The 14815-nt window shown below is 58.1% G+C and overlaps 1 protein-coding gene across 1 annotated transcript; it reads left to right on the top strand.

Moving 5' to 3' along the window:
* The first annotated feature begins 11443 nt into the window (after nucleotides 1-11443).
* On the top strand, nucleotides 11444-13511 carry RNF222 (ring finger protein 222). Its single transcript, XM_075043931.1, has 2 exons — nucleotides 11444-11509; nucleotides 12815-13511. Exon 2 carries the CDS (start codon nucleotides 12846-12848, stop codon nucleotides 13509-13511), a length of 666 nt encoding a protein of 221 aa, XP_074900032.1. The 5' UTR covers nucleotides 11444-11509; nucleotides 12815-12845.
* The last annotated feature ends 1304 nt before the right edge of the window (nucleotides 13512-14815 follow it).

Here is a 14815-nt window from a genome sequence, read left to right as displayed (position 1 = left end):
TGCACCGCCGGGGCGGGGGGCGGGGACAGCTTCGTCACGAAAGGGGCGGGCCGAGGGGCGGGGCTTCCCCCGGGCGGCGGGGGCGGCGGGCGGGCGGCCGGGCAGCGGCTCCTGGTCCCAGTCCGCGGTTCCCGTCCCCTCCTGGGAAACACCGACGTCCCTCCGGCACCCCGCCCCAGCACGGGGCCGGGGGGATCCCGCAGCTGCTCGCCCCCATCCCACCGGCCGCCCCCGGGGCAAGACGCCGCCTTGCCACCCTTCCGACCGCCTTTGGGAGCTGCCCCCCTCCCTGGCCTTCGCGGCTCTGTTCCCCGGTGCCCCCCGGAGGGGCAGACCCAGGCACCGGCACCGCAGACCTGGGCCCCTGAACATCCATACCTAAGGGGCGAGCAGGCAGGCACTGTAGCTGCCGAGATGCCCTTCTTCCTCACCCCCACCCTCACACCTGCTGCCTTGTTCCCTGCACGGCTTTTCTGTCCCCAAAAAGCCCACAGAGCAGGGAAACTGCAGGCAGAGGCCTTCTGAACCCCCCCAGGGACCCCGCTGGCCATCAGCCATGCTTAGGGCAGCTGACAGCCTCCAAGACTGTCCCTGTCCATCCCAGTTTTCCTATTCCCTGCTTTCCCAGCACAGCGTTTCCCCGCTGGTGGGTGGCTCACCCGCTGCCCCGTGTCACCACCCTCGTGCCCTCCACACGTGCCTCCGCAGCCCCCCGGGCAGGGGAGGGCAGGGTGCCTCCGCCGTGCCTCTCGGACAGGACCTGCCCCGCAGCCAACCTCCCAGCTCCCTCGAGTTGGCCTAATACTTAAAGCTTCGTTTGCATGCTTAATTTCCTGCCTTCTGTAATTAGCTGGCCAGCCTGTCATTAGTGGCAGGTGGTGCTGTTGGGATGCCCTCATGCTTCCCTTGCTGCAGGCTGACGCTGCCGGCAGCATGGCGCGGCGGTGGCCGAAACCACGGCCGTGCCGGTGGCTGAAACCACGGCCGTGCTGGCTGCCCTCGTTGGGACAGCCTGTGTCCTCCATGGGCACGGTGCCACCAAGGCCACCTCTGTCCCTATATCTGTCCCTACAGCCTCTCCTCTGCCATGTCCATGTCCCATCCACCCGTATGTGGGGTTATCTGGGGCTGATGCTCCAGTACTTTTCCACCTTTTCCCATGGCAGATGGGACGGGTGGTTGTGGACAACCCAAAGGTGGAGAGCATGCACCGCTCCCTCCCCAGCCAGGCATCCAGCCAGCGCCATGGATGTCCCCCAACACCTGCACAAGACTTTCTGGGTCACCCTGCGTGACCTGGGTATTGCACAAGGCTGCAAATGCTGCTCGGCAGCGTCAGCACCAAGCCCGGGACGTGCGGCAGAGCGCGGCTCCGAGCTGCACGCTGCACCTGAATTAGAGGCTGTGAGAGGTGGGGAAGCCACAGCGTCCTGTGAGAAGTCGTGCCGGAGGCAAGCTGCCCTTGGAGCTGCCTCATCCCTCCTGGAAACGGAGCCTTATTCCCAGTGGGCATTTGTGCACCTTCCATTGTATCCCCTGTGCCTAGCCGCATCTGGCTGATGCTGGCAATGCTCACAGCCCTGGTCCGCCTGATCCACCTCCCACCTTCTCACTTCAACTGACGCTCCCCTTGCTCTGAAACCCTCTCTGGAGGCAGAGAGGGATATCGAGGAGGCTGTGCAGAGGCCGGAGGCCTGGCTGGGAGAACATTTCCTTTCCCAGCACCCAGCCCCATGCTGCTCCGAGCCAGGTACAAGGGCTCTCTGCACATCTGTCCGCACCTCTGGATGTCTGTCTGTGGGAGGCAGGGGTCAGTGCCGCTTCAGGCTGCATGCCAACGCCAGGGCTGCTTGGGCGTACCTCGCTGTGCTGGATAATCTGAGCATGGGTCTGTGACCTCGCTACAATCATCACAGAGATCAGGACTTGTGAGGTGACTGGAAATGAGCTGTGCGGGCGGGGGAGTCTTCTTTATAAAAGTGCCAAGGGCTTATCTATGCAACCCTGAATTAATTTCTCAAGGGGCGTGCATGGAGTGGCACACTCCTGGTTTCTTTTCTCTCCGGTGGGATCCTTTAAATCCCAATCTGAGCTCTTCAGTCCCTCTTTCCCAGGCTGGGTGCTTAGGTTAATGAAATACCTTTTGCCTCTCCCTGCACCCGATGGTACCGCTGTCCCAGCCAGCTGCTGACATTGACGCAGCATCTCTAGGACCAGGGATGGATGCCACCGGCTCCATCAAAGCCGCCTTTACCAACTGCCTCTGTCCCAGCCTGGCGGGGCTTTGCCTCCGGCTACAAAGGCGTAGTGCTGGCGGGGGCTGTATTTCCCAAGAGGTCTGGCGTGCCTGCCTGGTTAACACTGATTTTTAAGTCAATGTTTGCTTTGAGATCGCTCCCGGCTGCACCCCATTGTAAGCTGGAGCTGTTCCCATGCATTCGCTGAGGGGCTCGGCGCTTCCAGCCGCACAAAGGAGCAGTCACTTAGCATTAGTGGCCGCACAATGCGGCCGTGTCTCCCGCCGGCCGAGCCAGGTCTGTGTTTCACCAGCAAAAGCCCCTCCGCTGAAAGGCTGGGGAAAGACAAGGCAGCCGTAATGGATTTGTGTGGAGTCTCTCATGGGGGCGGTGGGACCTGGTGTGGGCCGGAGCCAGGGCTGTCCCTTGGTCCAGGCATGGGGCTGCTGGAGGTTATTTCAGTGTGGGGTGGGTGGGGGGATATGGGGGCAGGATGGGTTATATATTTGCAAGGGCTATGCCACTGTGCAGGGACACCCAGGGCAGAGGACAGCCCCAACGCATGGGATATAGGGCAGGTGTGGGTCCCTGGGGGATCAGTTATGGGCTGGGAATTATTGGCCCAGATGTGGGGCCCCGTAACATGCAGGTAGTCCTGGGCATCACTTCGGATAGACACTGGCGAGGGTTCAAGAGGGAGAAATAGCCACCAGGACTGTTTTTTGCAGAAAGGCAGGGACTTTCTCGCTAATCCCTGCCTTGGAGGGGTATCTTGGATCAGCAGCTCTAACCGTCTCCAGGAGCATCCAGGCTGGGGGGACAGAGCTGGGAGCAGCCCAGCCAGAGAGGAGACACATCCCCAGCGGGACACATGGGGTAGCTGGCATCTCCCCCAACATCTCCCCAGCACCGGCAGCACTAGTCCTATCTGCCTGTACACCTTAACCAGCTGAAGCAGCCAGGGGAGAGTGAGGTGCTGCCTGAAGCCTCTCAGCTGCCCTGCTAGGGATTTACTTGTTGGCAAGGTGAAGCAGTACCCGAGCTGCCCAGGCCATGGTGGGGGGACCTGACAGGGCTCCAGGACCAGCAGCAGCCCCCAGGATAGGCAGCTGTAGGGGAAAGGAGGCTTTGGGGGAAGGAGAAGCTGGGATGGGGTGGGAGACAGCCCAGGTTGCTGGGCACTGGTCTGCGCTGGGTGGCAACAGCCAGATCTGGTTGTAGCTCTGGAGTTGTGAACATTGCCCCTGGGGGCATGGTCTGAGAACTGTCAACTCATTGCACCTCAGGAGCTTTGTCAGGCTTGAACTGGCCGAGCCTGGCCACTTCTGGTCTCAGTAAAGGTGACCCCAGACCCAGCGTTTTTCTGACCACTAGAAAAACCCAGCCAGCCTTTGGCCTTGCCTGTCTCCCACCAGGGACCCCATGTCATGAGTCCACCAGCCTCAGTCCTGGCAGGTGCTGGGGTATATCACATCCCTGCCCAGACTGTTGTTTGCTTCCAAACAGCTCTGATCTCATACCCCCGCCCCGCTGCCTCCTTCCCCAGCTGGCTGGGGACCAGGGCTTGGGGCAGGATGTGCCATCTGCCCACAAGAATTGCTACTCACACCTTCCCATGGTCCCCATCCAAGTGCCATGCTGACAACAGTGGCAGCAATATTTCATCCTTGGAACCCAATGGGTTCAATTATGGCTGTTTGGAGCCCACAAGAGGTGGCTCCCATGGGGCTCTGTGCGCCTCCCAGCAAGGAGCAGGGAAGGGTTGGAACTAGGGGGATGCAGGGAGGGATGAGGCTGGAGGAGATGTAAGGAGGCATGGGTTTAGGGAGGGTATAGGGCTGTGAGGGATATGGGAGGTTGTACAGGGAAAGATGGGGCTGGGAGAGGTATAGGGGGAGATGGGGCTGGGAGGGATGTGGTTTGGATGGGACTGGGAAGGATGGGATTAGGAGTGTGGGGAGGGATGGGACTGGGCAGGGGGTGGGAGTGGGGGGAATGCAGGGAGTGCAGGTCTGTGAAGGATGTGTCAGGACAATGGTTCTGGGAGAGGGATGTGGCAGAGCAACAGCTCTTGGAGAGGATGACTGGCCCAGGCAGAGCCCCTCACTACTCCCTGCCCAGCTGCCCCAGCAAGGCTTTGCAGATGGGGATACCCCATGGCTCTGCCCTGGGACGAGGGCCCCGATGGCTCCATGTTCGGCAGCACAGCCGGCCGACACTGCTTGCCTGGCACACACCATGTCCCAGCAGCCTGCCAGCATGATGCAACAGCCAGGAAAGCAAAGCGACTTGGTGCCACGCCGCCGCTCTGCCGCATGGCCGGGGGGACTCTCCCCAACAGGATTAAGCGGGTCTGGATGAATCTGAGTGCAGCGTACGGTCACTGCTCCTGTCCTGGCAACGCCTGCAGCAGCCTGGGGCTGATTTTCAGGAGTGGGGAGGTTGGGGGCTGACAGTTCGCCCTATAACCATGTGTTACCGATACCCAGTGCTCTCCTGGGACATATCCAGATGGCCCAGTGGGATTGCTACCCAGACAGCCCAGGCAAAGGCAGGTCAAGTGAAAGCTTCAGGACAAGGAGTTTCATTAGGGCAGTGACTGCCACCAGCCTGCAGCCGCATCCCACTGTCTGCCGGGGGATGAGGGACTCCCATCCTCCATGGGTCAGCCCGGGGCGAGACCTCGGTGTGGGGACCATGCATCCATGGCCGGAAGGATGGCCAGATCTGGGGCCAGGGGAAGGGCTGGCACTTAACAGGGTATTTCTTCAAGCACGAAGGCAGCAAAACCTCTGTTGTACTCAACAACAGTGCCACTTCATTTATCCTCCCTTTATCCTGCACCCGAAGTCCCTCTCTGAGCTGGCTGTATCCATCCATACAGAGACTTTTTCCAATAGATGTTGCTATTTTATTGACTAATCTGAGTTCCTCCTCTGGCACCTGGGCAATATTTGCCAAATCACTTCCCTCAAAGATTTTGCCAGTGATTCCTAAAAATACTTGTTTGCAGTGCAACTAGCCTGTCAAAAGCAGAGCTGCCCTGAAATGCTGATTTTCTTGATTATTGCCCAGCTGCTCACAGGGTGCAGGGGTGACCCCTTATGCACCCCAGATCTGCTTGCCCCATTTTCCTGGGGGTCCCTAACAATGGATATGGAGGGCCCAGGAGATGTGGGAAATGATTGCGACAGCGTCCACAGGCCCAGTGCTGGCTTGGGAGTGTGTCTCTGTGCTGGATCCGTCATCCCCCCAGGGTGTGGAAGGGGACACTGAGGCACCACATGCCCTGTCCCCCGTGGGACACCATGGGTTGGGGGGTTGTCAGGACCCTTGTGTGTTTTCCAGCTGAACCCAGCTGGAAGGGAGGGCTGGGGTTATCCTTCCCTTATTTTGACTACAGGGAGTGCAGACCCCACAGGATGGTGGGATGGGGAGGACAGCCCTTCTGTCTCCTGCCATCATGTCTGGGCAGATGCACTTTGTGCCGCATATCTTTCTCTCGATAACCCCCTTGGATTTCTGGTTGATGACCCACCAAGTGATCCCAGGTAGTGGAGCAGCTCTGACCACAAACTCTCCCCTCACAGCACCACACTGTTTACGTGGTCATAAGACCCTAGAAGAATCATTAAATGAACCCAAATTGAGTGTTTAGTGCTCCTTTTATTAAGCCTTCCCTTTACGTGCTGCTCCGGGACACATGTTGTTGCAGGGCTAAAAGCTGACCTGCACTTGTTCCCATTAAAGGCAGCAACACCTCTGCAATCACAGCCCTCCAGGAACCAGGCTTGGAGAAAAAAACCAAACTGAGACAACCTGGCAGCCAAAACCACAGGGAACATCCCATTTCAGTGAAAAGCCCCAAATCCCCAACCCCAGTGGCCTTTTCTCCTTGCAGGGTTTCTGTGCCATGTCCCCCAGAATAAGGCTTGAGGGAATTGCCTGGTAAAAAGGCAGCCAGAGGGGATGGTGTAAAAGAGTCAGGCGATACCCTCTGCTGCAGGGGATGTTGGTGATAAAACATCCTTGGGGTGGCATGGCTCATGGCACGGCAGAGAGGGGTCACAGGGACCACGGCGGCCCTACATCTGGTTTGTGTTCTTCCCCAAAGGGGCTGGTGTGGGCACAGGGGTGGGGGGACAAGCAAGGGGACAATCTGCCATTGTTTGACCATTTTTGAGGATGGGTCCCTCCTGGGTTTTGATATGCTGCTCCTCATCCTGACCCTGTCCCCAGGAAGGGTCTGCTGAGCCGCCGAGCTGGCAGGACCCCCAAAGTGAGCCCCAGGTGAGCGCAGCCCCGGCAGTGCGGGCCTCTGTGCAGGCAAGCGGGCAGCTGCCCACCCCAGCTGCCGCCGCTGAATAGACGCCTTCTTCTCCCTCAAGCATCTGCCCGCTTGCTTCAAAGCCGTATTGTTTCTCCATTACGCACATGATGCCGTGGATTACCATTGCGGCAACTCCCTCCTGCCGTTACCCAGCATCCTGGAGGGGCTGGGATGGGATGTGAGGTGGCACCAGGGCCAGGGAGATGGGGAGGCGTGTGGGGAGGCAGCCCTGGGACAGGGGAGGGGGACGTGGGCTGGATCTTGCCACCACACCTAGGGAGGTTCCTGCAGCCCTAGTCTTGCTCATCATCTTGGGTGACTGCGTCTGGGCTGCCCTCAGACTCACTCGACACCCTGCTTGGCGGAGGGCGACTTTGGCGGGTGGGAATGTGTATCGAGGGAGCCCCTGGAGACTGCAGTTGCCCTCCCAGGCATGGGGAAACCCCATGCACTATGGGGCTGTGTGGCTCTGCATGGACTGGATGGGACAAACCCCCAATATTTGGTGTCAGAATAAGGCTCCAAGGGCTCACGCGAGGCTCAGGGTCATTCCCAGGAGGGTTTACTGCTAGCAGCAGGGACGTAGGGGCAGGTTGGAGCTGTGATGCCCAAGTACGGTGTGGGTCCCTTCACAAAGCCCGCAGCATCTGGCAGGAAAACAGAGATCAGAGGAGGGTTTGGTGGCTCAGCTGGTCCTTAGTGTTTGATAAGCATTCATCCCATCAAATGGCTGGACCTAAATTTCTGATCGGCAGGAGGATAAGCAGATCCCATCCATCCCAGTGGGGAAGAGGCAGCATCCCAGCTGGTGGGGACCACCAGCTCCAGACCTTGGCAGCACCCCTGGAGAGGCAGGCTCAGGGTTTTTTTTTCAGTAAACTCTGGATTTTTTTTGTAGGGTGGCCAAAGCACATCCGAGAGCACCACCTCCTGGGCACGGCAAAAAGCACCGAGGAGAAAGCTGAAAAAAGAGCTGCTGTTACATATTTTCGGGTGTCTTGGCTAAATAGGCATCCAGATGGTGGGTCTCTATCCTGCCAGGTGCCTGATGAGCACGATGGAGACACCCAGAAAGAATAGACACTGATTTTCCCGCTCTGAATTCAAGCAAAACAAGTGTTGGAAAAGATGTATGAGCTCAGGGGCACCCAAGACCATTTAAGGAGCTTGGGTGAGCCCCAGCTTGTCCATCTTTTCCAGTTACGTGAACTTATTTTGACAGCATGGGACTGGATATAACACAAACAGGGGCCACGACCTTTGGGCCCTCCACCAGTACGGCGCAGCCCCAGGAAAGCAATTTTACTTCACTAAGCTTCTTCCTCAGCCAGGAGTATCTCCCTGGGCTGGGTTCAAACACAGATTTACTTCCCCCCCCCCTTCCCTTCACCTCATTCCCACCAATGGCAACAACTCTGTGTTTGAGCTGGGGCTGGGAAGAGGTGGGAGGAGAATGAGTCGGGCAGAAACTCCTGTAAAGCCTCAGATTTGCAGGTTGAGTGGTGCTAAGGGAAAACCTGGGGGAGTTTGGGAGGACTGGCCATGACCTGGGAGGGATAGGGCAGGCATGCCAGCCCCAGGGTGATAGGGAAAGGGTACAAATGGTGTAATGAGCCCAGCATGGAAAGGAGACAGAGAAGAGGCAGGACAGGCAGCATCCCCACCACACTGCAGCTGGACTTGCCCTGCAGCTTCACTGGGAACACATTGAGGCCACTGGGCAGGGACACCGGCCATCACGGCCACCATTTCATGGACGATTCATGGCACTGAGAGAGGAGAATATAGACATGGGGACAGTGAGCCTTCCTGCAGCTTTTGGCAATCACTCATTTACAGACTTCACCCAGCCCAGCCTTTCCAGCAGCCACCAGCCACACAGATTGCAGACAGCAAAGCTCCCTCCGTGCATCATGCCACCAAGAATAAATCTGGGATTTTCTCACCAGGATCCTGGCCCTGGCTGACCAAAGGGAAGCGGGACATGTCTTTGCTCATTGGAAATGTCCCTGCTTCATTGGTAAAGATCTGGGGAATCCATGCAACATGGATTTGATATGGAAATATTGAGACCTATAGTGATTACTTGCCTGGCACCAGACTCACATAGAGATCAATCTTCTGGCTTTAAATGTGCTTTGAAAATAAGCACTTTCACATAACTATATATAATAGCATTTTCCCCTCCTCCCTACCTGGTTGCTTAGAGTGGAAAGTTTGAGTGGTACTTTAGAACACAAGGGCTGTCTCTGCAGCATCCTCTTGTCCTTGCAAAAGGCTGCAATGCTCTGCCCAAATGCCACTGCAGTTGCAGGGAAAGGACGCTGGCCACCCGACCCTGCAGCAAGGGCTGTGTCCTCCTCTGGGTCAGAAATGTCCCTTGTTTGCTGGAAGCCACAGACCCCAAAACAGAGAAGGTCTCAGCTGTGGTCCCTGGAGAGGAGCTCAGCCTGGTGCCACCTTCTTGCTTGGATAAAAGGATCCTGGAGCCCTTGGCCCTGCATTGAGTTTGAGGGGGCTGAAACACTGGCCGTGAGCTGCACTTCTTAAAGCGCGAGAAAAAAATACAGGCAGCATTTAATGACTTGCTTTGCCCCTGAACCTGGTTTCTTGTCCTTCAGGCATCAGCAGACTCAGTATTGTCACTCAGGAAAGATGCTGCCACATGTGAAAGTGGGGCAAAGGCACCAAGAGAAGCCATGCCTGGGAAAGAATGAAACTGCTGACAGAGCTGGGGACGTGATATGCCAAAATACCTTTGATTTTGGCGTGGTCAAAGCAGCAAAGGGAGGGAGGCAGACTCGTTTTTCCAGTGCCTATGTATAGAGCCATGAGCTCATAGTTTCCAACTGCAGAGAGCATTCAAAGTATGGGAAACAGGAATTTCCACCCCGCCTTGGTGCCAGCAGAGAGTAAACTGAAGCTGGGGAGATGCTCGGCTGCCCCAAATCTGCTCTTGCTGGCCCAGATCACTTGTTCAGCATTGGAGATTTCGGTGGGTGCAAGAAGCCCTGGCACCTCCAGCAGCTTCAAGGAGGGGCCAGGGGACGGGGATGCCTATCCCAGGGGTGACTATGCAACCTCAGCCCTGGCACAATCTGTCTGGAGAGGTTTCAAGCTCAATTGCTAACCATCCCAAGAAAACTGGGACAACAAGTGGGGTGGCTTGGTCCCTGATCCTAAGCAGAGGTGTGGAAGGTGTTGACATGCTCTGGGTCTCCTTCCAGCAAGGAACAGGGCTTCATGGCTCAAGAGGTCCCCCCTAGGGCACAAGTCTTCCACCATGGGTGCTCTCTGCAGAGGGCAGATGCATTTTGGCAGCTGCCCCAGTGCACAGGGTGTCCTGGTGGGGCTGCATCCACCCTTCTCTTTCCAGAAACCAGCCCCATGTTGTAACCGCTGCAACCACGAGCGACTGATACTGCTGCCCACGCCTGCAACCCTGCACCTTGCCACAGCACCCAGCCACGTGAAACCACCCCTCCTGTCCACAAAGGGACTCCAGGGCCCATTTCATTGAGTTTTGGGTGCCAAGGGTGCATATCCTCCTCTGCCTGCCCCATAGACCCTGCAGAGCCCTGGGCACCTTCTTGAAGCTGGAGGAGCACAGGGCTGGGAATGCTTCTGCAGAACATCTTTCTGCCCAAAGGCAAGACCTCCCCATATGTCCAGGTTTCTCCTGAAGGCTTTCTGTGATGGACACCCCAGGCCCTCCAGGGCATTCAAGCCCCTTGACGGTGCAAATCCAGGTCCCATGGGTGCACTGCCATAACCAGGGAAGGCATGCAGGCAGGCGCCTTGGGGTCACCACGCCTGCTCTGGGCACCACCTCTGGATGTGGCAAGCAGCACCCAGATCCCCGTGGAGCTGCTTGGCAAGACTGAATGCGGGCTGGCAGCCCTGTGGCCACTGGCTGGCCTGAGGGGTGGCTGGAAAGATTCAAGATTGAGGCAGGAGCGATCCACCTTGTCAGCATTTTTTACAGGGCTTTGGAGGGAAGATGCCTCTTGGCTTCTTGCCCCGGGGGTCAGGTGAGGGACAGGCAGCACCCTGGGACATGGATAAGGCCACAGGGAACCTTCTCTGTGTGGGTTTCCAGCCCACACGTGGCCAAATGGTGACTCATGAGCCACCCGCAGCTGCTGAGATGGCCAAGCATGGGGCTCCTGCCTGTGCTGAGCCCGCAGGGCTCCTGCTGCTGACTGAACCACAGTTCCCAGAGATGCTGGAAATCCCCCAGGGCAGGTGCAAGGCAGTGGTGGCTCCCATGCCTGCTCGAGTGTATTTGTTGGGCCATGCACCATCACATCAGGGCTCTGGTGAAAGTCTGACAATGTAGGATGGGGAGTGCAGGGCTGGGGGGATGAGTGTTTGGGGGATAAGGAGGGGAGGGGGCATGGGGATGAAGATGTGGCTAGGGCAAGGGATGAGGAGTGGTGGTGGTTAGAGGCGAGAAGTGTTTAGCAGGAGCCCAGCCCTGATGCAGGATGCTGCAGCTCACCCTGCTTTGCAGCAACAGAGGGGTTTGGGGGCCTGGCATCCCCCTTAGTGCCTGTTTCATTGGGGTTTGATCCCAGAGATGAGCCCAGCTACGGCTTCCCATTACATGAGGGAAAGCAAGCAGGACCATGCCTCCTGTCCCTGCCCTCTGACGCCTGACGTCGGCTCCTCGCCCACTCCCTGGCCAACCACCTGAACATCAGGCCTTTAAAACCCAAACGAGTTCCTCCGCATTCACACCCCTGGAGCTGTCCCTGTCCCTGCTCCAGCTTTTGCGCAATGCACCCGCATGAAATGCGCAGCCAACACCTCCGTGTTATATAGGTGTCCCGGTCCTCTCCTTGGCTGGTGCTTGGTGCTGGGGCTGGGGCACGGCCAGCCCTGCTTCTGGGGACAGTGGTGGAGTGCATGGAGGGGCTCCTGCCCTGGTGCCCTGCAGCAGGTAAGGGGACTTTGGGGCATGGAGGAGCAGGTGCATGGGGTTAGGGTCTCCTTCTGCAGTACTTTGGGGGACCATCAAGTCCCTGATCCCTCCTAAACCAGAGCAGGAACCTGGATCTTTCTTCTCTTGCATAGGGGGAGAATGGCTTGTTGTGTTCTTGTGGCCACCCTGGTGCAGGGGGTGGCTCCTGTGCACAAAAAGGGCAGCCAAGGAGGGATGGCAAAACCTCCAGAATTGGCTATGAGGATGTCCGTGGGCACAGTCATACATGAGAAAAGGGATGCAGGTTGGGTCTGGTCTGAAAATGCTACAAGGTCAGGAAAAACCTGCAGGTTTTATGAAGCTCCAATTCCTGAACTAGTCTAAGAGAAGGGAGCTGAGCTGAGCATCCCTCCTCCCCTCTCCCCTCTCCCCTCTCCCCTCTCCCCTCTCCCTTCCCTGAAGCCACCATGTGAATGTTCCCTGCCCTGGCAGATGCACGGGAGAACTTCAGACCCAGCCCAGATGCAGGTCTGGGGATCACGGCAGCCCTGCGCTCCCCCTCACACCCCAGGCCAGGGCGGGGGCCGGGTGAGCTGGCCGGGCTCTGCCCTGCTCCCTCTGACTAACCCAAGATGCTGGTCTCTGAGGCTTGCTGCCCGCACCATGCTCCAGCCTGAGTGAGGAGCACGTCCTGGAGATGGCAGTGGCCTGGCCACCAGCCTGGGACAACCTCCAGCAGCCTGGAAGCAGCCTGACGTGGGTGCTCACTGCCTGCCCTGGCTATGGCACACTCCCTTTCCCTCCCCATGGGGTCCTGTGGTCCCACCTGCCCCACTGGCCTGGCCTCCCCCTGCTCCTCCCGGCCCCTCTGCGTCCCCTGGGACGGAGCATCTCTCTTTCCTTGGCAGGTTTCTTTGTGGGATGGGAGTTCCCACTCCCCTGTGCACCTGGAGCTGGCAGCAGAGCACAGATGCACTCGTGACACAAGCTGAACCTGCTTTATCTGAACTGGGCACTGAGCAGATAGACACAGTTCCATCCAGGGGCTCATGCCTTTTTCCATGTGATTTTGCAGCCAGGGATTATTGCCCCCAGTGGCTCTGGAGCTGAGGTCCTCCCATCATCTCTCTCTTGCCCCAAGGGCCACACTGAGAGGTTTAATGCTCCTGAAAATGCTCTGCCTTGTTGAGACCATGCCTAGTAGCCATCCACTGCATCTGTTAGGGGCAAGAGAGCAGGAGGGAGCAGGAGAGATGAAGAGATGGATCTTGCTAATCATTGCAACTGAGACCCTTATTAACCCATCGCACCTCTTCCTCGCAGCTGGGGAGTGCTTGTGGCCAACAGAGCAGGGATGTCTGAGACCTCGTCCAGCAAGGAGGGTCTCCCGGCCGAGTGCCCTGTGTGCTATGAGAAGTTTCACCCGCTGGAGGCCATGCACCGCAAGCTCAGCTGCGGGCACACCTTCTGCCACGACTGCCTGGTGAAATGCCTGCTCGCTGCCAAGCTTGATGGCCAGGTCCAGAGCAGCATCATCTGCCCTGTCTGCCGCTATGTGACTTTCCTCAGCAAGAAGAAGGCTCTATGGCCACCCAAGGCAGTCACCAACTCCCGGACACTGGAGATGCCTCTGTCACCTTCCTCCTTGCCCCATCTGACCAAAACGGAGGCCAGCAACACCTTGGTGGTGCCCAGCCATTTTGTGATGCCGGTACAGAGCCTTAACCGGTGCTGCAGCACAGGAAACAGCCCCGTGGACTCGCAGGGGGTCCCAGGAGAGCTGGCACGGGAAGCCCACATCTTTGTCATCAGCAACCATGGGATGCCGCTGGTGGACACTGACTGCGGCTCACTGGGGAGGAGAAGCAGAGCAGAAACGCGGAGCTCGGTGTCATCCAGCTCGGCCCTGGGGGTGAAATGCTGCCAGTCACCCATTGCCCTTGCCGTCCTCCTCATCTTGACTGTGGCCATGCTGGCGGCTGTGCTCCCTTGGCTACTGCTGGTGAAGAGGGACTCGTAGCAGGGATGGGATCAGCTCGGATACTAGAGGGGTGTCACTGATGCTGGGACAGAGCTGGGTCTGGAACCTCTTTCAAAAGACCCTTGGAGAAAGCCCAGAAGCAGCTTCAGGTGAAGCTCTCTCATCTGGCTAGGGACTGAATGGACTTTCAGACCTGTCTGCAGATCTCTGGGCACTCACAGTGTCACTGCTGGTGTTTTCTGCCTCTTTTGGTTAAAATATGGCAGGTCAAGCCCTGCTAGTGTGTTCCTCCAGTGTCTTAGTGGAGAGGGTAGTCGCTCCTCCTGCATCCTGTGACAGCATGTGCAGGGGTTGAGGGGGCTGTGCTGGTCCCTCCCCTCCATCCTAGCTCCTGGGGAGCTGTGACCATGGCATTCAGGTACCCAGAGCCCAGGAACAGCCAAAGGCTCTGTGCATCAGAGGATTCAGGCTGCCAGGTTGCAGGGCTTTTGGAGGTCCCCAGGCTCCCCAGGCTGTTGGGGTCATCGGAGTACATGATGCAGCGATCCTAGAGCAGAAACTCATGGCTTTCCATCCCAAAGATGTGAAGATAAATCAGAGCCTTTAGCTACCGGGCAACAAGGGCAGTGAAATCAGAGGATGGAGAGAGCGATCCTGGCCCCTGTGAGCTCACCTTCGCCTCTGCCAGCCAACACTTCCCTCCCTGCGGAGTGATGGGGTAGGAAGGGATGCCAACTCATCCCCCAGGCAGTCCCAGCCTTGCCCTCCCTCACCTCTCTGAGGTGAGAGATCCCCAGGATCATGGCGATCCTCCTGGTGCCACAGGCATCCCTCCTGCCCTGGGGATCCAGGGACAGGCAGCGGGATGTGGGGCAGGGAGCTAAACCAAAGGTCTGGACTGTATAAATGGGCAGATTTGGGATCCCACCCTGATCTCCTCCCTAGAGCCTTGTGCCTTGGCAGAGTGATGTTTCCTTGTCCCTATATCCAGCTCCTGAGGGTTAACACCCGGCGGCCCATTTTCACCTGTGCCAAACAGATTAGGCACCTCTCAGCCCTGCATGCCTCCCAGCTTTGCCCTCTTTGGGACTGGTCCCACTCAGGGCAGTGTCAGCCCCTCCATCACAGGGGCCCTGGTTTGGGAGGGGAGTGGACATCTGAGATGCACAGTTGAGATTTGGGACCCTCCATGCCTGCTCTCGGGGGGGGGAAGCGGGGGCTGCTGGTGACCCCCGTGCTGGAGCTGCCTGCTGGTGCTGGGGCCCCTCACCGTGTTTTTCCCCAGCTGCACACCCCAACACAGTGTCTGCACCATCGTCACCACCTTTGTCCTCCTCACCCAG

The sequence above is a fragment of the Buteo buteo genome, chromosome 13, assembly GCF_964188355.1.
Source record: "Buteo buteo chromosome 13, bButBut1.hap1.1, whole genome shotgun sequence".
NCBI lineage: Eukaryota > Metazoa > Chordata > Aves > Accipitriformes > Accipitridae > Buteo > Buteo buteo.
The sequence above is the reverse complement of the archived record's forward strand: the minus strand, read 5'-3'. Positions and strand labels throughout refer to the sequence as shown.

Bases quoted from the DNA above. Each gene is read 5' to 3' on its own strand.
- RNF222 (XM_075043931.1), top strand. From the start codon at position 12,846: ATGTCTGAGACCTCGTCCAGCAAGGAGGGTCTCCCGGCCGAGTGCCCT.